The 20,891-nt window shown below is 43.5% G+C and overlaps 1 protein-coding gene across 1 annotated transcript; it reads left to right on the top strand.

Moving 5' to 3' along the window:
• The first annotated feature begins 14,606 nt into the window (after window positions 1–14,606).
• On the top strand, window positions 14,607–16,430 carry LOC139450927 (platelet binding protein GspB-like). The gene has a single exon (XM_071232752.1). It carries the CDS (start codon window positions 14,607–14,609, stop codon window positions 16,428–16,430), a length of 1,824 nt encoding a protein of 607 aa, XP_071088853.1.
• The last annotated feature ends 4,461 nt before the right edge of the window (window positions 16,431–20,891 follow it).

The raw sequence follows: 20,891 nt of genomic DNA, 5'->3' as shown, positions 1-20,891 counted from the left end.
AAGGTAATATTTTCTTTAAGCATTATCTTTAAATACCTTTAGAACTCTCAGTAATGGAACTGTGCCAATTCTGCAGGAATTGGTCTTTCAATATTTCTTCAACTTTTAAAGCTAGCCATGGAGATGAACACATTAACGGTTTGTCAAATATTTCAGCGAGACCACAGTGGTTTAGTATTTTTTTCTTGTCCATGTAAGTTTTTCAGAGTTGCAAGCGTAGTTATGAGCGATAAATTTATAGACCATATTTGTTAATTTTGGAGTTTGAATATAGATTGCCATTTTATGCCAGAATAGAATAACACGTTTGTACATTTTGATATAGAGGGGTTCCCTCCCGAGCTCCCCATAGAGCATATAATTTGGATTTGCATTTCGAAGACCAGCTGCCAGTTTAAGAAATATTAAGGGAACTTTTATGTTTTCAAATGCCCAAATTTCACAACAGTACATAAGGGTCGGGGAAATCAAAGAATCAAATGCAGATATTAAACAATCCAAAGTCAAATTAATAATACGTCCTTTTTCAGTAATGAGAACATAGCTTTTGTTGCATTTTCTACTAAGGTTTTGATGGCTTCTACAAATCTCCCGTTTCTGTGAATCTTTATTCCAAGGTAAGTTTAATTATCGACAATTTCTATAGTTGCGTAGATCGAAGCTCATGAAGTCAATCACTGGATTGTCTGATCCAGACTCGATTATTTACAGACCGCGGTTACATAGCTGGAATTTTGCTGAGTGCGGCGTTAAACAACGAACAAATAACACGTTCCAAGACCAAAGTCGCCTCTGCTTTTGAAAATCCTCAAAAGTATCATTAGAGTGAAGCATCGTGTAATAGGAGAGATTATACACTCCACGAACTGAACCACGTTCTAATGATTCAGTTTCATCAGTATTATGAGGACTGGTGTTTAGCTTCAGGTTATCTATCTAACAGGCAACGGCAGTATTTGATGACAAATAGCATTCAGCTAATTAACTTGGGTATTGTATTTGAATAAGCCACCAGGCTTTGGGTTGTCATAAATAAGGTCTGTGATGTTCCTACATAATACTAATCTCATGTTTATGTGTAATTGGTAAAGAAAACATATTGTGTCTGAGACTTTGTGCGATTATATCGATATTATTACACGATCAGTGAGTCATACTAATTTACGGACCCGTGAAGATTCCGGAGTAGAATAGGTCTTCAGCAATCCATACTTGCCCTAAAAGGCGACTATGCTTGTCGTAAGAGGCGACTAACGGGATCGGGTTGTCAGGCTCGCTGACTTGATTGATACATGTCATCGATCCCAATTGCGTGGATCGATGCTCATGATGTCAATCACTGGATTGCCTGGTCCAGACTCGATTATTTTACAGACCGCCGTCATATAGCTGGAATATTGCTGAGTGCGGCGTTAAACAACAAACAAAGAAACAAACAAAACTAATTTACGAGTGAGTGAGTTGTGTTTAACGCCACTTTTAACTTATTCCAGTTATATTGCGGCGTGTCAGCTTAATGTGGGAGGAAAGCCCGAAGTGATGCAGGTCTCAGATGTTTACCACTTCGGTAAAACCCACGAACACGGGTATGGTGCTGACAAACCTAGAAACATAATCGGGGCGAACCGGGATTCGAACCAATCATAGGTTTCTGGCGTGCCCAAGGGACGCAACTCTGCACAGCGAATCGCGGCGCCTTAGACGACTGGGCCACCCGTGCTCCCTACTTATTTACGAACGAGTGACAGCTTTGGGAATTCACGAATTCTGACTCAATTTTCATTAAAATCATGAATACATGACACTTTTTATGGATAGCAACTTCTGTGTCCCGAAATGACATATATGTATTAACTATATGCACTGATGAAGGAACAAGAAGTAGCTCTGAAACATTGTTACAAAGAATAAAAGAATTTGTAATCCATAAAAAAGTGTCATGTATTCATGTCTACATGCCTTTGGAAGACTTAATTAGAATCAGATCTTGTCGTTCCAACTACCGCTAAACAACGATCTGAGGTTATCCCATTACGGGTCACGTCAGACCACCCTTTTATCCGACCAATCACCGTGTCACTAACAAGCCCTGAGCAGTAACAGTCGGAATGCGTTTTCTCCTCATACAACCTCGAAAAGGTTAACACGGGGTATTCCGAACGACAGTTACGGGCTGTACGACTGATCACCGTCAAAATCACCGTCCATCCCACGCTTCATTCGGATAAACATTTGAAACGGAAGAGATTGTTCATAGCCTGTGGGCAGTACCCGCATACAACATCAGTCACCTATAGTCATTCCAGAATTTTCTTTTGTTCAGTTTTCAAAGTTTGAATCGAGAACTTCGTGAAAATATTTATTCAAACGTAGTCTGGAATTGAAGTCGCCAGTTTGAAAATTGGGCCGGTGTGCACTTGCGTTGTGACTGGCTAATGTCGTCTTGTAAGTCATTTCATTGGTCAGTCAAAGTTCAAGAAAGGTCGTTCTGACGTGACCTGCTCATTCGTGACCAACTCGTGTTATTCCGGGACAAGCCGAATAGGTTACGGAAAGGGCCGAGTGGTGACGAATGGTGACCTGCTATGAGACGCCCTCGGATTTGTTTGGCGGTAGCGAGCAATATATAAGGTCTGATTTTCGTTAGATTGATGCCGATTTGGAGGTGTACAAGCTGGTCCTTTTAGATAGTAAAGCCCTGCACACAACCGCAAGTGACACGCGCCATTCACTTCATCAATTATCGTAAAAAAATATATACCTAGATCTGATTGGCCAGTTTCCGTCTTATAAAAATCAATACAAGTTGGCTGGTCACTCCGTACGGACAACATGGCGACATGGTGTTTGTCACGCCACACTTGACCCAGTTTGCATTTGGAGTTACCAAATAAGTTAAGGCAGTATGATGGCGGTAACAATGAGTTCCTCGTCTCAGACAACAAAACGATCAAAATCAGGATCGTGGGATTAATAAAAAACAATAAAAAACATACTTACCTTTTTTTAATGAAAATTAGCATTTGCGGGTGTTACCGATAAAGCAGAACATGTTTACCCTTTTCGCAAACACCTGGTGTCACCACTATATTAGTGGTCCATTCATATAGTTTTCATCACTACTTTGCCTTCACGTCCCAGTGGATCTGCATCGACGGATAATCGAAACTGATTATTCTGTGGCAATGAAGTTTGAATTTACTCGTGTAAAATATGTCCTGAAGTTGATAATCAGCATCCAGACTGTTCACTAAACTGTTGAATTATTTCCGAATATGTTCCGAAAACTACATTATCAAGTCGCACACCCGAAGATAATTATACATATATTTGTCTCCATCAGTAAATACTGCGTTTTCCGAGACAAAAGCGATATCTAATTGAACGGAGAGTCGCAGTCAATATTAATACCACCCCTTTGACATTCAAACCGGTCTGTAATTCCATAAGTTCCTTCCGAAGTTGTAATTAAGATGTATAAGGTTCACACTGTAAGATCAGATAGATGTCTGTGTTGAGATAAGACAGCGCAAACTATCAAATAAACGCTGAGTTAAAATAAACATTTATAAAGTCTATCAAACCACCGTTGAAATGTACGTGCTGAATCAGGCCCACGAGTGAGTTAGTTATATGCGATTCCACATGAGGAATGGCAGCTAAACAATGTGTCAAAAATATTTCCAGGTCTGATCGATTAGATGTGAAAGAGAATAAATGGTTTCCTTAGTCAGCGATATTTCAGCAGTATCAAATCTGTCTGTATGTGAGTCGTGTAAATGGGTGTATTTAGATAACACCCCTGCAATATCACGTGTAAATGATCAAAATTGGGCCTGAAAAAACCAGCTGTTGCATGACTAACGATCCAGGTCGACTGGGGCCCACGACATATGATCATTAGTATCTAAAGCGCACTTCGTAACTGCTGAATGCTGGAGTACGAGGAACCTATTCTGGCCTGGAATCCCCGCAGAGATAAGACTAAGCCGGGGTCCTATGGTTAAAATGGGTAACCTACTAAGACGGAGACCTATTGTTACAATTGGTCATCTACTAAGACAGGGTCCTACGCCCTATGGTTACAATGGGTAACCTACTAAGACGGGGTCCTACGCCCTATGGTTACAATGGGTAACCTACTAAGACGGGGTCCTACGCCCTATGGTTACAATGGGTAACCTACTAAGACGGGGCCCTATGGTTACAATGGGTAACATACTAAGACGGGGTCCTACGCCCTATGGTTACAATGGGTAACCTACTAAGACGGGGCCCTATGGTTACAATGGGTAACATACTAAGACGGATTCCTATGGTTACAATGGGTTACCTACTAAGACGGGGCCCTATAGTTACAATGGGTAACATACTAAGACGGGGTCCTAAGCCCTATGGTTACAATGGGTAACCTACTAAGACGGGGCCCTATGGTTACAATGGGTAACATACTAAGACGGATTCCAATGGCTACAATGGGTAACCTAATAAGACGGGGTCCTATGGTTACAATGGGTAGCCTACTAAGCCGGGGTCCTATGGTTACAATGGGTAACATACTAAGACGGATTCCTATGGCTACAATTGGTAACCTACTAAGACGGGGCCCTATGGTTACAATTGGTCATCTACTAAGACGGGGTCCTATGGTTACAATTGGTCATCTACTAAGACGGGGTCCTATGGTTACAATTGGTAACCTACTAAGACGGGGCCCTATGGTTACAATTGGTCATCTACTAAGACGGGGTCCTATGGTTACAATGGTTTACCTACTAAGCCGGAGTCCTATGGTTACAATGGGTAACATACTAAGACGGATTCCTATGTCTACAGTGGGTCATCTACTAAGCCGGGGTCCTATGGTTACAATAGGTAACCTACTAAGACGGAGTCCTATTGTTACAATTGGTCATCTACTAAGTCGGAGTCCTATGGTTACAATGGGTCAACTACTAAGTCGGGGTCCTATGGTTACAATTGGTCATCTACTAAGTCGGAGTCCTATGGCTACAATGGGTCAACTACTAAAACGGGGTCCTATGGTTACAATTGGTCATCTACTAAGTCGGAGTCCTATGGCTACAATGGGTCAACTACTAAGTCGGGGTCCTATGGTTACAATGGGTAACCTACTAAGTCGGAGTCCTATGGCTACAATGGGTCAACTACTAAGACGGGGTCCTATGGTTACAATTGGTCATCTACTAAGTCGGAGTCCTATGGCTACAATGGGTCAACTACTAAGCCGGAGTCCTATTGTTACAATTGGTCATCTACTAAGCCGGGGTCCTATCGCTACAATGGGTAATCTACTAAACAGGGGTAATATACTAAGTTGGGGTCCTATGGCTACAATGGGTAATCTACTAAACAGGGGTAATATACTAAGTCGGGGTCCAATGGCTACAATGGGTAATCTACTAAACAGGGGTAATATACTAAGTCGGGGTCCTATGGCTACAATGGGTAATCTACTAAACAGGGGTAATATACTAAGTCGGGGTCCTATGGCTACAATGGGTAATCTACTAAACAGGGGTAATATACTAAGTCGGGGTCCTATGGCTACAATGGGTAATCTACTAAACAGGGGTAATATACTAAGTCGGGGTCCTATGGCTACAATGAGTCATCTATTAAGCAAGGGTCCTACTTACATATGGTGAGTGATACAGTGATTGATATCATGAGCATTGATCCACGCAACTGGGATATGTTGACACGCATTCAACCAGGTCACCGAGCCTGACCGCCAGATCCATTTAGTCGCCTCTTCCACAATAATAGGGTGCTGTGGGCGTTATTCTTACCCGGATTCTCTACGGGTTTATTTTCACCATGAGCTGCAAAGTGCTTGTATTGTATGAAACGTGTGGTGGTTGTGTGAATCTGTTGGATGATTATATAATCTAATAGTCATGGAAACATGTCAGGGGAATACCCACCAAAATGTCAAGAGTTAAGGAGATAATGCATTGCCTCAACAGCTAATACCCGTAGACTGAAATCGATATATATATGTGTCTGCCGCCTCCATAAAGGGGCGCAGGGATAGCAGACTGTACTGTCGTCACCTCTCTTTACGTGTTTAAAGGGGGGAATGGATCTGGCTAACTGACAGTCCTTGTAAATTTGATTCAAGTCCTTCAAAACTCACTGTTTATGACATAAATCACCCGATGATGTTAATGTTAATTTATCTGGTCCTGTGATAGTGTATGTTCATTTACCTGGTCCTGTGTTAGTATCTGTTCTGGTCATTTACCGGTCCTGTGATAGTGTATGTTCATTAACCTGGTCCTGTGATGGTGTCTGTTCATTTACCTGGTCCTGTGATGGTGTCTGTTCATTAACCTGGTCCTGTGATGGTGTCTGTTCATTTACCTGGTACTGTGATGGTGTCTGTTCATTTACCTGGTCCTGTGATAGTGTCTGTTCATTTACCTGGTACTGTGATTGTGTCTGTTCATTTACCTGGCCCTGTGATAGTGTCTGTTCATTTACCTGGCCCTGTGATAGTGTCTGTTCATTTACCTGGCCCTGTGATAGTGTCTGTTCATTTACCTGGTCCTGTGATGGTGTCTGTTCATTTACCTGGTCCTGTGATGGTGTCTGTTCATTTACCTGGTCCTGTGATGGTGTCTGTTCATTTACCTGGTCCTGTGATAGTGTCTGTTCATTTACCTGGTCCTGTGATAGTGTCTGTTCATTTACCTGGTCCTGTGATGGTGTCTGTTCATTTACCTGGTCCTGTGATGGTGTCTGTTCATTTACCTGGTCCTGTGATGGTGTCTGTTCATTTACCTGGTCCTGTGATAGTGTCTGTTCATTTACCTGGTCCTGTGATGGTGTCTGTTCATTTACCTGGTCCTGTGATGGTGTCTGTTCATTTACCTGGTCCTGTGATGGTGTCTGTTCATTAACCTGGTCCTGTGATAGTGTCTGTTCATTTACCTGGTCCTGTGATGGTGTCTGTTCATTAACCTGGTCCTGTGATGGTGTCTGTTCATTTACCTGGTCCTGTGATAGTGTCTGTTCATTAACCTGGTCCTGTGATTGTGTCTGTTCATTTACCTGGTCCTGTGATAGTGTCTGTTCATTAACCTGGTCCTGTGATAGTGTATGTTCATTTACCTGGTCCTGTGATGGTGTCTGTTCATTTACCTGGTCCTGTGATGGTGTCTGTTCATTTACCTGGTCCTGTGATAGTGTCTGTTCATTTACCTGGTCCTGTGATGGTGTCTGTTCATTAACCTGGTCCTGTGATAGTGTATGTTCATTAACCTGGTCCTGTGATAGTGTATGTTCATTTACCTGGCCCTGTGATAGCGTCTCTTCTTTTACCTGGTACTGTGATAGTGTCTCTTCCTTTACCTGGTACTGTGATTGTGTCTGTTCATTTACCTGGTACTGTGATTGTGTCTATGCATTAACCTGGTACTGTGATTGTGTCTGTTCATTTACCTGGTACTGTGATAGTGACTGTTCATTAACCTGGTCCTGTGATAGCGTATATGTGTATTTGTTGTATATATTGTTCGGGCCAGCCTTCGTACCTCTTGCTCGTAGGGTTGGTGTTCAGTTTTAATTTTAATAAGCACACTTAGACGTTGAACCAAAGATTAATGACCATTCATAGCCTTCTATATTTTCTTATGATCCCTTATGTTTTTCCATGACTGATATAATGACAGACTATTACTCACTATTTAATACCTGTTTCGTGTTGACCAAAGAGAACGTACTTTTAAGTCTACTGTCTACAGATTAGTGTTCATCTAATGTCTCCTAATTCTGATATCTTTGAAATATGTTTTGTACAAAATATTTATGTGAACTAATAATATGTCTGCCTTTTGGCGAACTCGTGACGCAGATTAACATTCAAAGATCAAACTTCTAAATTGCATATGGATTGATAATAATCAAGTCGTGTTGTCTTACACTGATGCTAATGCTGACTCCCGGGGCACTACCCTCCAGCATCGACTGATATAAACACATTGGAAACATTAGCATTATAAATAACAAATGAAAGGGAAAGAAATTACAACAAATGCAAGTAAATAGCGAAACCAACATAATTTTATTTAATTTTCGAATTTTTTATTTGATTTGGAGAAAAGGAAGCCGATTTAAAAATCGCAAATATTTTCAGTAAAGTTTAAACGAAACTATAATATTACAGGAAAATTCTTAACATCAAAGCAAACTTTAAAGTCATGGAGGAATAAACCTACGACGATATTCCCGATGTCTCCCTTCTCCTAGTCGTGTTTCAGTTTCATAACCTGGGAGGCTAAACGAACGGCCATTACACAGAAAGAGTCAATATTTTAGAAATAGCTACGCTCCATCTCTAAACTGAACACTTTTACGCCGCCCTAAGAGAGCCGGAGAACCTCCAGAGAAAGAATGTAACAGTATTATCTTAAGGAAAATGAATCCCTCATATCTTTTATAACTACACTACATTTATAACCGTTTGTTTGTTTGTTGTTTGTTTGTTTGTTGTTTAACGCGACAATAAGCACACATGTTTAGCATGGGTGAAACCTATGTTCTCCGCCGTAATATTGCTGGAATATTGCTATAAAAGCGTAAAAACCACTCACTTCTTCACTCACTCACTTATACACTCACTCACTATAAATGAGAAAGAAAAGAAATATCCAAATGTGACATTGTTTTCCTTTTCTGTTTTCAGATCGGAGGTGAACAAAAAGACACCCATCATATGTGTCGTCTGTGACTAAAATTGAGGAGATTCAAAGATAATCTCTGCAAATCGTAAAACTAACAGTAATACAGTAATACAAGTAATGCGGGGCTTAATGTTTTACATTCATTGGGAAATGAATGCAATAACACGTAACCAATTCAGCTGATCAGAATGCAGGAATTTCAATGAACACAACGAAAATTTAATTATACACTTAAGAACGTCAATTTCGCGGTCATGTTACCGACCTCTCGTCCAATAGAAAAGCCGTATATCGTGTAAACTTCAAATTAAAAATCATAAAAAAATATCTAAAAAGAATATTAATGATCCTTAACGTTTTTTGTTCAGTTTATGTCGTCAGGATTGGTGGCGCGCGTCAATAAATATAACGGGTCACATGAATTCCTGCACTATGTGCATACAAAGTTTTACATAAATTCTATTATATTACCGGAATGAGTGAGACCGCCGTCATATTGCTGGAATATTGCTTCGTGCGGCGTTAAACAACAATAAAAAACAACCCAACGGCAATTGCGTGTTTTATTACATAAGCAACCGCGACTGAATTGTACAAGAATACATGAACGTATAAAACACATCAGACCATGCAGCATGCAGTAAACTGTGTATTGTAGCAGGTAAATCTTGAACAACAAGTGTCATTCGCAAGATAAGGCAGCATAGTTTCTCTCTATTGACGAAAATTAAAAACAACAACATGGAATCCTTTGACAATTTGAACATTACACAAGTATATTCGAATGGATAAGTAATCGCAAGTGTTGTTTAAGAAACAATCAGGCAAACTGTCAGACACAAGTAAGAATCTCAATGATAGCTGAAACGAAGTCGGAACGGCATGATTTGAGTATCGGCTACATTTGGAAGCATTATTTAGATTTACGTCTGTTCTAGGTTCGGTGCTTGAGCAAAGTCACCAGTACAACCATTGAAAACGTATCTAAGGACTTATGCGATCAGACTACACAACCTCAGTGATCTATTCTTTTCCAGAACAACATTGCCAGGTAACAAATCAGTTTCACCCAAGCTCATAATGAAAAACACTGCATTGTCGGACATTGTGTGTTTGTTTGTTTGTTGTTGTTTAACGCCGCACTCAGCAATATTCCAGCTAATATGACGGCGGTCTGTAAATAATCGAGTCTAAACCAGACAATCCATTGATTGATATCATGAGCATAGATCAACGCAATTGGAATACATGACATGCATCAAACAAGTCAGCGAGCCTGACTACCCGATCCCGTTAGTCGCCTCTTACGACAAGCATAGTCGCCTTGTACGGCAAGCATGGGTTGCTGAAGACTTATTCTACCCCGAATCTTCAGGGGTCCGGACACTGCGAGCATTCAGATGGCTTCTTTCGGCTTTCGGGGGAACGGGTGGCCCAGTCGTCTAAGACGCCGGAAGTCACTGTGCAGAGTTACGTTCTTTGGACACGTCAGAATCCTATAATCGTGGGTTCGAATCCCGTTTCGACCTGATTATGTTGCCAGGTTTGTCAGCACCATACCCGTGCTCGTGGGTTTCACCAAAATGGTAACTGTCTGAGACCTGCATCACTTCGGGCTTTCCTCCCACACAATGCTGGCACACCGTGATATAACTGAAATACTGTTCAAAACGGCGTTAAACCCAACTCAGTCACTCTTGCAGCTTTCTTAATGCAACTCAAACGTATCTTTCTAAAAGTACGAAACTTCCCTTCAAACTGACGAGGTATGTTATAGACCAGTTGAGCTCTTGACATGGGCATGGTTTAAGATTTAAGAAATTTGCAACATTGAAATTGAGTTATGGGTTTACAAAATGCTGAATAAACGTCTCTTCAGTATTTGCATGTTTTCGCCGTTAATCAACGCACGACAAACATGTATGGAACACCAGGAAGGACATTGTCCCTTTGTCGCACAAATAGATGGTCTCTGCTACCGCTAAACAACGATCTAAGGTCATTTTATTATGGGTCACGTCAGAACGACCTTTCACCCGACCAATCAGAGGGTCGTTTGCGAAAGTGACAGTCGGAATGTTATTTTTCTTATCATGCAACCTCGAAACACGGGGCATTCCGAACGACGTGCTGTAGGAGGCAGCCATTGTTGACCCAGGTTAGACGGAGTGAGTGGAAAGTGGTTTTATGAAACATTAGGCATGATAGTGAGTGAGTTGGGTTTAACGCCGCTTTTAACATTATTCCAGTTATATCACGGCGTGTCAGCTTAATGTGGGAGGAAAGCCCGAAGGGATGCAGGTCTCAGACGTTTACCACTTTGGTGAAACCCCCGAGCACGGGTATGGTGCTGACAAACCTAGAAACATAATCGGGGCGAACCGGGATTCGAACCCACAATCATAGGTTTCTGGCGTGTCCAGGGGACGCAACTCTGCACAGCGAATCGCGGCGCCTTAGACGACTGGGCCACCCGTGCCCCCCCATTAGGCATGATAGTGAGTGAGTGAGTTTGGTTTTACGCCGCTTTTAGCAATATTCCAGCAATATCACGGCGGGGGACACCATTAGGCATGATAAGATTTCCTCGTTTCAAATAACAAGTCATAAACATGTTCGGTGACTCCAAAACGAATATACTGCCGAACAAGTGTCAGTTTCAAATTTGAAATCGCGAACTTTCCAAAGAGTTATCTGAAAGGAAGTCATAATTTTGAAAATAGTGCCGCAAAGCTCGAGAAATCTGCTTTTTGATTGGCTAATGTCGACTTCCTGTTAGTCATTTCATTGGTTCTGGTGTGACCTCAGAGTACCTGTGTGGCGGTAGCGAGCACTAAGATTTGATGAGATCGTTCCAAACCGTGCGCTTTGGTTAATTTTGTTGTTTTTGTCAAGGCGACAATTGCAACAATTTTCCTTCTGGTAGTCCATAAAACTACACGCCTAGAATAATTCAAACAGGCTGAAATAGAAGGTGTCCAGAAAGAGTATTCCTAATATTTGAATATGGAAAGTTTTCGATCCTTACTTTTCCAGTTGACGTCAGCAGAAACATCTTGGTATGATATCATCTTGGGCCATAAAAATACTGAAAGTCTTTCTCAAGATGTTCGGATAATTGTTCTTTATTGTTCTTCCTTCTGTGTTTGATCGTGTCATTAGTGTCACACATGATAGAAAACAGCAAGGTCAGCTGTTATCCACATAACCACGTCCCATACTGTTAGGGGACACGTGACGCGATTCGCTGTGCAGAGTTGCGTACGCTGGGCACGCCAGATCCGGGTTAGAATAGGTCTTCAGCAACCCATGCTTTCCGTAAAAGGCGACTATGCTTGGCGTAAAAGGCGACTAACGGGATCAGGTGGTCAGGCTCGCTGACTTAGTTGATGCATGTCATCGATCCCAATTGTGTGTATCGATGCTCATGATTTTAATCACTGGATTATCTGGTCCAGACTTGATTATATACAGGTCGCCGCCATATAGCTGGAATATTGTTGAGTGCGGCGTAAAACAAACCAACCAAACAGAAACCTATGGTTGTCTGTTCGAATCCCGGTTCGCCCTAATTATGTTTCTAGTCTTGTCAGTACAATACCCGTGCTCGTAGGTTTCACCGAAGTAGTAAAGTCTGAGACCTGCATCACTTCGGGCTTTCCTCCCACATTAAGCTGACACGCCGTGATATAACTAGAATACTGTTAAAAGTGGTGTTAAACCCAACTCACTCACTCACCCATAACTAATACAAAATATGCTCAGTGGGGATTCCGGGCTACAACAGGTCCCCAGCTACCTATGCTGGTAGTAGGAAGCGACACATGGATCGGGTGGTCAGGGTCGCTGACTTGGTTGATGCATGTCGTCGTATCCAAATCGCGTAGTCGATGTTCATGATCTCCATCACTGGATTGTCTGGCGCTGTTAGGGTTAATTACATACCGCCCTGACATAGCAGGGAATGCGGCGTGAAACAACAAACAAACAAAACATGGGCCTCGGCAATCAAACCCTCTAACCTGTACACCAACATTGTCCTGGGCCCACTTGCACAAAGCGATCTTAGCGCTAAGTATGGGAGTTAAGATCATCTTAGCGCTAATATCGCTTTGTGCAAGTGGGCCCTGGTGTGTAACATTAGATAGAAACCTTCTGGGGCCACTTGCACAAATCTATCATCTTAGCGCTAAGACTATTGTAAGCCTATATTAAAGTGTGGGAATTATGATCATCTTTGCGCTAAGATCGCTTTGTGCAAGTGGGCCCTGATCTTATAGGTGAATGACTGCAAATGCATAAATCTTCAACACCACTGGCAGATACATACATACAAGCACCACCCAAAGGCCACCTAAAACAACGTTCTCGTTTCATATCACTTCCAGGTCAAAACACAATTACACAATTATACCAATGAAACCAATGACATAAATACATGTTGTGGCCTTTTATAGAAAACAATTACGTCCGAATCCGAAATAAGCGCACAAAATTATTTTTAGTCCAATTAGGGAGCAACCATTGGATTTTGGGGTGATTTGGGCGGTTATGGTGATGCCTGGACCAGACAATTCAGTGATTGACATCATGACCATCGATCTACACATTTGGGATACGATGACATGCATCAACCACGACAAGGAGCCTGACCACCTGATCCCATTAGTCGTCTACAACGACAACCAAGCTTTGTTGAAGACCAATTCTAACTGGGGGTACTGGTGGCCCAGTCGTCTGAGGCGCCGCAATTCGCTGTGCAGAGTTGCGTCCCTTGGGCACGCCAGAAACCTATGATTGTGGGTTCGAATTCCGGTTGGCCCTGATTCTAGGTTTGTCAGCACCATACCCGTGCTCGTGGGTTTGACCAAAGTGGGAAAGGTCTTAGACCTGCATCATTTCGGTCTTTCCTCCCACATTAAGCTGATACGCCGCGATATAACTGTAGTACTGTTAAAAGTGGCGTTAAACCCAACTCACTCACTCACCCAATTCTAACTTTGATTTTTACTGGGGAAGTCAAGAGAAGAAGAGGGCGGAAGAGGGGATGGACATTTCTCAAACCAAAATTCTTCACCCACCCCCACCCCATCCACCCCCTTCACACATGCGCACACACGCGCACACACGCGCGCGCACACATACACCCGCCCCTGAAAATCAAATGGTTACTCTCATATCAGGGTTATTGATGGGATCCAGCAAAGAAATCCTGTAGCCTCATGCCGTCACAGTTAATAAAAATATATGCGATGACCTCTCTTTATACGATCACTTCTGTTCTATCTTCCCGTTCTGCTGTTTTTATGGCCCTCACCACAGCTGAGGAACAGATGGACGTCACGACACAAGTGGCCGCCATTCCGATTCCGACAAGGATGCCATATGCGGCTTGAACGCTGATTCCGGCGTTGTTGACGTGACACTGCGCTGCAAAGTGCGGTCCAGGATCTGGGTTGGTGAGACACGCTATCAGGCCCCATACGTTCCACGCCGTATGGAGCACTGCCAGCTGGGTGGTGAAAATGGATGTAATCTGCACTGCAATAGCCTGGAAATAGTCATTGACATATATCGGGTTTTTTTCTTAATTGTGTTTATTGACCGTCGTAAATATCAACAAAGTGGATTTAAAATAATAACAATTCAATTTTATTAATAAAAACAACAAAATACGTGTAGGTCAATAGGTGATGTAACCTTTTTTTATCTTTTTTTTAAATACGATTTCAACATCTGACCGTATTAGTCTAAGATCACTTAAAACATGTTTAATTTCTATTTCCACCATCGACCCTATGTTAAAGGGAGTGAATGAGTGAGTGAGTTTAAAACCGCTATGAACAGTATTCCAGTTATATCAGGGCGTGTCTGGATAATGTGGGAGGAAATCCCCAAATGATGCAGATCTCAGAAGTTGACCACTTTGATGAAAGCCACGAGCACGGGTTTGTTGCTGTCAAAATTAGAACCATAATCGGGGTGAACCTGGTTCCTGGCGAACCCTTCCTGGCGAACCCTTCCCACGTCCAGGCTGATAACACAATAGGGAACACCTCCCACGTCCTTGCTGATGACACAATAGGGAGTAATTCCCACGTCCTGGCTGATGACACAATAGGGAGCACCTCCCACGTCCTGGCCGATAACACAATAGGGAGTAATTCCCACGTCCAGGCTGATAACACAATAGGGAGTAATTCCCACGTCCAGGCTGATAACACAATAGGGAGTAATTCCCACGTCCAGACTGATAACACAATAGGGAGTAATTCCCACGTCCTGGCTGATAACACAATAGGGAGTAATTCCCACGTCCAGGCTGATAACACAATAGGGAGCACCTCCCACGTCCTGGCCGATAACACAATAGGGAGTCATTCCCACGTCCTGGCCGATAACACAATAGGGAGTAATTCCCACGTCCAGGCTGATAACACAATAGGGAGTAATTCCCACGTCCAGGCTGATAACACAATAGGGAGTAATTCCCACGTCCTGGCTGATAACACAATAGGGAGTAATTCCCACGTCCAGGCTGATAACACAATAGGGAGCACCTCCCACGTCCTGGCCGATAACACAATAGGGAGTCATTCCCACGTCCTGGCTGATAACACAATAGGGAGTAATTCCCACGTCCTAGCTGATAACACAATAGGGAACACCTCCCACGTCCTGGCTGATAACACAATAGGGAACACCTCCAACGTCCTGGCTGATAACACAATAGGGAGTAATTCCCACGTCCTGGCTGATAACACAACAGGGAGTAATTCCCACGTCCCGGCCGATAACACAATAGGGAGTAATTCCCACGTCCTGGCTGATAACACAATAGGGAGTAATTCCCACGTCCTGGCTGATAACACAATAGGGAACAACTCCCACGTCCTGGCTGTTAACACAATAGGGAGTAATTCCCACGTCCTGGCCGATAACACAATAGGGAGTAATTCCCACGTCCTGGCCGATAACACAATAGGGAGTAATTCCCACGTCCTGGCCGATAACACAATAGGGAGTCATTCCCACGTCCTAGCTGATAACACAATAGGGAACACCTCCCACGTCCTGGCTGATAACACAATAGGGAACACCTCCAACGTCCTGGCTGATAACACAATAGGGAGTAATTCCCACGTCCTGGCTGATAACACAACAGGGAGTAATTCCCACGTCCCGGCCGATAACACAATAGGGAGTAATTCCCACGTCCTGGCTGATAACACAATAGGGAGTAATTCCCACGTCCTGGCTGATAACACAATAGGGAACAACTCCCACGTCCTGGCTGTTAACACAATAGGGAGTAATTCCCACGTCCTGGCCGATAACACAATAGGGAGTAATTCCCACGTCCTGGCCGATAACACAATAGGGAGTAATTCCCACGTCCTGGCCGATAACACAATAGGGAGTAATTCCCACGTCCTGGCTGATAACACAATAGGGAGTAATTCCCACGTCCTGGCTGATAACACAATAGGGAACAACTCCCACGTCCTGGCTGATAACACAATAGGGAGTAATTCCCACGTCCTGGCTGATAACACAATAGGGAGTAATTCCCACATCCTGGCTGATAACGCAATAGGGAACCCCTCCCACGTATCCGTCTGTGGCACTTACGTAATCGGTTCATCGTCATCAGGCGTCTATGCACATTGCAGGCATATACATGTATCAGTACACATGGAAGTTGGGCACGTGCACTACTGAGTGAGTGAGTTGGATTTAACACCGCCTAACAACCATGACCCCTTTGTCTTTAACCGTGGTCTAACTAACTGAATTGTTAGTTAAACACCACTTGCCAATGACGGAACTTCTTTTTCCCCCTGTCATTTATCTTGATGATAGAAAATTTCATGAAAAACGTTAGTCGCCAGTGGGATTCGAACCCGCGAAGTTCGCACTGAATGTTAATGAATGTAGACTTCTGCGATGGTGACTTGGGAGAAATTGTATGAAATAAACAACTTAACATTTACTTACAGTAGGACTAATTGCTTATCCGTTTATGAACTGCGAAATATGTTTTATGCATTTTTTTAATAAAGTATGTTATTCAATGCATTCTGGTATTTGTACAGTTCTTGTGATTTGGTAGCTTTTCGTTCAACGAAACTGACAGAGAGAAAAGAAATTACTATTATCTTGATCAGGGCTAGGATTGCTCATAATAGTCCCATCAACATGGGCAAATAAAATCGCGGTGATTGATAAATATCCTTGGTCCAAAATGAATGGTATACTTGCCCCGGAACATGCATTTCATAACCAAAATCAGCAAAGTGCGAGGTGCACGTGCGAAAGGCTCGGGGGACAGATTTCACGTGCTTCACGCAGTACCGACTCACACAGTGTTCTCACAGTTCCTGAATATCTTTCAAAATACCTTAAACAAAACAAGTGAGTGAGTGAGTATGGTTATACGCCGCTTTTAGCAATATTCAAGCAATATCACGGCGGGGGACACCAGAAATGGGCTTCACACATTGTACCCTTGTCGGGAATCGAACCCGGGTCTTCGGCGTGACGAACGAACGCTTTAACCACTTGGCTACCCGACCGCCCTTAAACAATACAATGTTTATTAAGCATTTTAGGTGCTATAAATGTTTGGACATGGTTAAAGTATGTGAGACCACTCGGACTCCAGTGTCTAATCGTTGAAATGGTTAATGGTTTAATTAACCATTTCAACGATTAGACACTGGGTCCTCGTGGTCTAACCTATACTAAGAAGTCACGATCATAGGTTCCTGGCATGTCCAAGGGACGCCACTCTACCATATAGGTTACTCAGCTTTATGTGTTTCAAGACACTCACAGCAACAACGACCGCCTCCGTGGTAGAGCTTCCGCCCGGAGAGCGGAAGGTCCGGGGTTCGATCCCCGACCGCGTCATACCAAAAGACGTTAAAAGGTGGTACTTGTTGTTACCCTGTCTGGCGCTCGGAGTCAGTATACTGTGTCTGAGTGGGGTATTCATGTTAAACTGCGGCATGGTATCTCAGTGCTAGCACTATGAATCGGCATCAGTCCGGACTAGTAGAAGCAGCCACACAAACACACACACACGTACATGCACGTCGCTATATAAGTGCAATAATCTTGGACGCGACGTTAAACCCCATTTCACCTCACCTCACAGCAACAACGAAAGTACCGAACACTCCTGGTATGATCATTTTCCCCGCATCCCTTCAGTATATCGATGTACAATCAAGGGAACGAGAGTACAAACGTCACTACTTACTTTCACATTCCGAAATTTATTAATAATTCAAATACAGTAAAAACGTCAAGGTGCAGGTTCGCTACATGGCCTTAAGACTGTGCAATGGCCTTAAACTTACATCGTCTCGAATCATCGAATTGATACGATTGAGCTCAGAGCCCAGATTCGGCCTTATAGAGTTTATGCATTGTCAGTATCATATCCTTACTCTTGATCATCACCAAAGCGGTAAACCTCCAAGGAGTTCATCACTTCGGGGGTTCCAAGCTGACACGCCGTAATAACACACACTCACTCACTCGTTCACTTAATCACTACCCCCCCCCCCCCCCCCCCCCCCCTCCGCCTCCCCGCACCCCTATTCACTCACACCCACACTCACTTCCTTAATCACTACCCCCCTCCGCCCCTCTCTCCCTCCCTTATTCACTCACTCACACCCACATTCACTTCCTTAATCACTAACCCCCCCCCCCCTCCGCCCCCTCCTTTCCTCCCTTATTCACTCACTCACACCCACACTCACTCACACCCCACTCACTTCCTTAATTACTAACCACACCCCACCTCACACCCACCCCCTTATTCACTCACTCACACCCACGCTCACTTCCTTAATCACTACCCCTCTCCGCCCCCTCTCTCCCTCCCTTATTCACTCACTCACACCCACATTCACTTCCTTAATCACTACCCCCCCCCCCTCCGCCCCCTCTCTCCCTCCCTTATTCACTTACTCACACCCACACTCACTTCCTTAATCACTACCCCCCCCTCCGCCCCCTCTCTCCCTCCCTTATTCACTCACTCACACCCACATTCACTTCCTTAATCACTAACCCCCCGTCCCCTCCCCCCTCAACCCCTCCCTTATTCACTCACTCACACCCACACTCACTTCCTTAATCACTAACCCCCCGTCCCCTCCCCCCTCAACCCCTCCCTTATTCACTCACTCACACCCACACTCACTTCCTTAATCACTAACCCCCCGTCCCGTCCGCCCCCCTCTCTTCCTCCCTTATTCACTCACTCACACCCACACTCACTCACACCCCACTCACTTCCTTAATCACTACCCCCCCCCCCCCCCCCCCCCATCCGCCCCCTCTCTCCCTCCCTTCTGCACTCACTCACGCCAACACTCACTCACACCCCCACTCACTTCCTTCATTACTAACCACACCCCACCTCACACCCACCCCCTTATTCACTCACTCACACCCGCTCACTCACTTTCTCACTCACTCAATCACTCACCTAAACACCCACTCACTCACTCACTCACTCACTCACTCACTAAGCTACCACAACATCTTACTGAACTTAACAGCCACTTCAGCTTTGGTGACCTTTCCTTTATTGCTTCCTTGGCCAGCATTAGCCCTAAAACCCCAACTATAATTACCTACAAAACAAAGACAAACGATGATTACTCATAATCTGTCGTATACTATTTGCGTTCTCGTTAAACAAAGCTACTTTTGTCTGCGACTGTCTGGATGCTCTGTAATAAACGTAGCGATTGACGTAGCGCTAACATCGCGCTATAGAACAATAGCTCATTTAGCTTACCAGTAGATAGAACCCTTGAGTTTATATATTCGTTTGTATAGTTTGTAGTTTTCCAGCTATATGACGGCGGTCTACATATAACTGAGTCTGGACCAGACAATCCAGTGATTGACATCTTTAGCATCGAGATACGATGACAGCATCAACCAAGTCAGCGAACCTCTCACCATAAACGTATATACGGTACAAGACAATTCTAATATACGAAAACCATTAGGGCCATATCATTGTATATTTCTGTTCTTCGGAAGGTATTGTAATGAAATTTCAAGATATTATATTGACAATTCATGATACTTAATTAACATTTCAAGACACTATGTTGAAAGTTCAAATACTACGTTCAACACGGCATCGTGATGTTTTAACAGAGTATTTGACATTTCAACACGGTATATCGTTTATCTGAGTGAGTGAGTATGGTTTTACGCCGCTTTTAGCAATATTCCAGCAATATTACGGCGGGGGACACCAGATATGGGCTTCACACATTGTACCCATGTCGGGAATCGAACCCGGGTCTTCGGCGTGACGAGCGAACGCTTTAACCACTTGGCTACCCGACCGCCCCTCGATTATCTGAAGGCCGTTATAATAGGGATGGAACATTGCTGACAATGGAGTAAAACAACATTCACTCATTCAAGTTTCAAAACCTGTTTCGAAACAGACCACTGGGGATGCAGTCGTTTTATTAGCAGTGGTGATAAATAGATGAGTATACGGCTCATAAATGATTATGACGACTTGTTTGGTTGGTTGGTTGGTTGGTTTGTTGTTTAACGCCGCACTCAGCAATATTCCAGCTATATGACGGCGGTCTGTAAATAATCGAGTCTGGACCAGACAATCCAGTGATTAATATCATGAACATCGAACCGCGCAATTTGGATCGATGACATGTATCAACCTAGTCAGCGAGCCTGACCACCCGATATCGTTAGTCGCCTCTTACGACACGCATAGTCGCCTTTTACGGCAAGTGTGGGTTGCTGAAGACTTATTCTACCCCGGATCTTCACGGGTCCGACTTGTTTGGGGCATATCTCTTTCACCTCATGTAATGATCCTATACACAGATCCAGAGAGTTTTGTTTGTTTGTTATTTAACGCCACACGCCAAAATAATCCAGCTATATGATTCCTTCCTAATAATCGAGTCTGGACCAGACAATCCAGTGACTAACACCTTGGGCATTGATCTACGCAAGCGGGACACGCTGAAAGGCATCAACCAAGTGACTGAGCCTGACGACCCGATCCCGTAAGTCGCCTCTCACGACAATCATCGCGAAACTAATTATGATCTGTCTTCAAGTTTAGGAGCGAGACAACCATACTATAGATGCTGATTAAAAAAA

Source organism: Haliotis cracherodii, unplaced genomic scaffold, assembly GCF_022045235.1.
Source record: "Haliotis cracherodii isolate W230 unplaced genomic scaffold, xgHalCrac1.p SCAF_8, whole genome shotgun sequence".
Lineage (NCBI taxonomy): Eukaryota > Metazoa > Mollusca > Gastropoda > Lepetellida > Haliotidae > Haliotis > Haliotis cracherodii.
The sequence above is the reverse complement of the archived record's forward strand: the minus strand, read 5'-3'. Positions and strand labels throughout refer to the sequence as shown.

Excerpts from the sequence above, each read along its gene's own strand:
- LOC139450927 (XM_071232752.1), top strand. The coding sequence starts at position 14,607 with ATGATGCAGATCTCAGAAGTTGACCACTTTGATGAAAGCCACGAGCAC.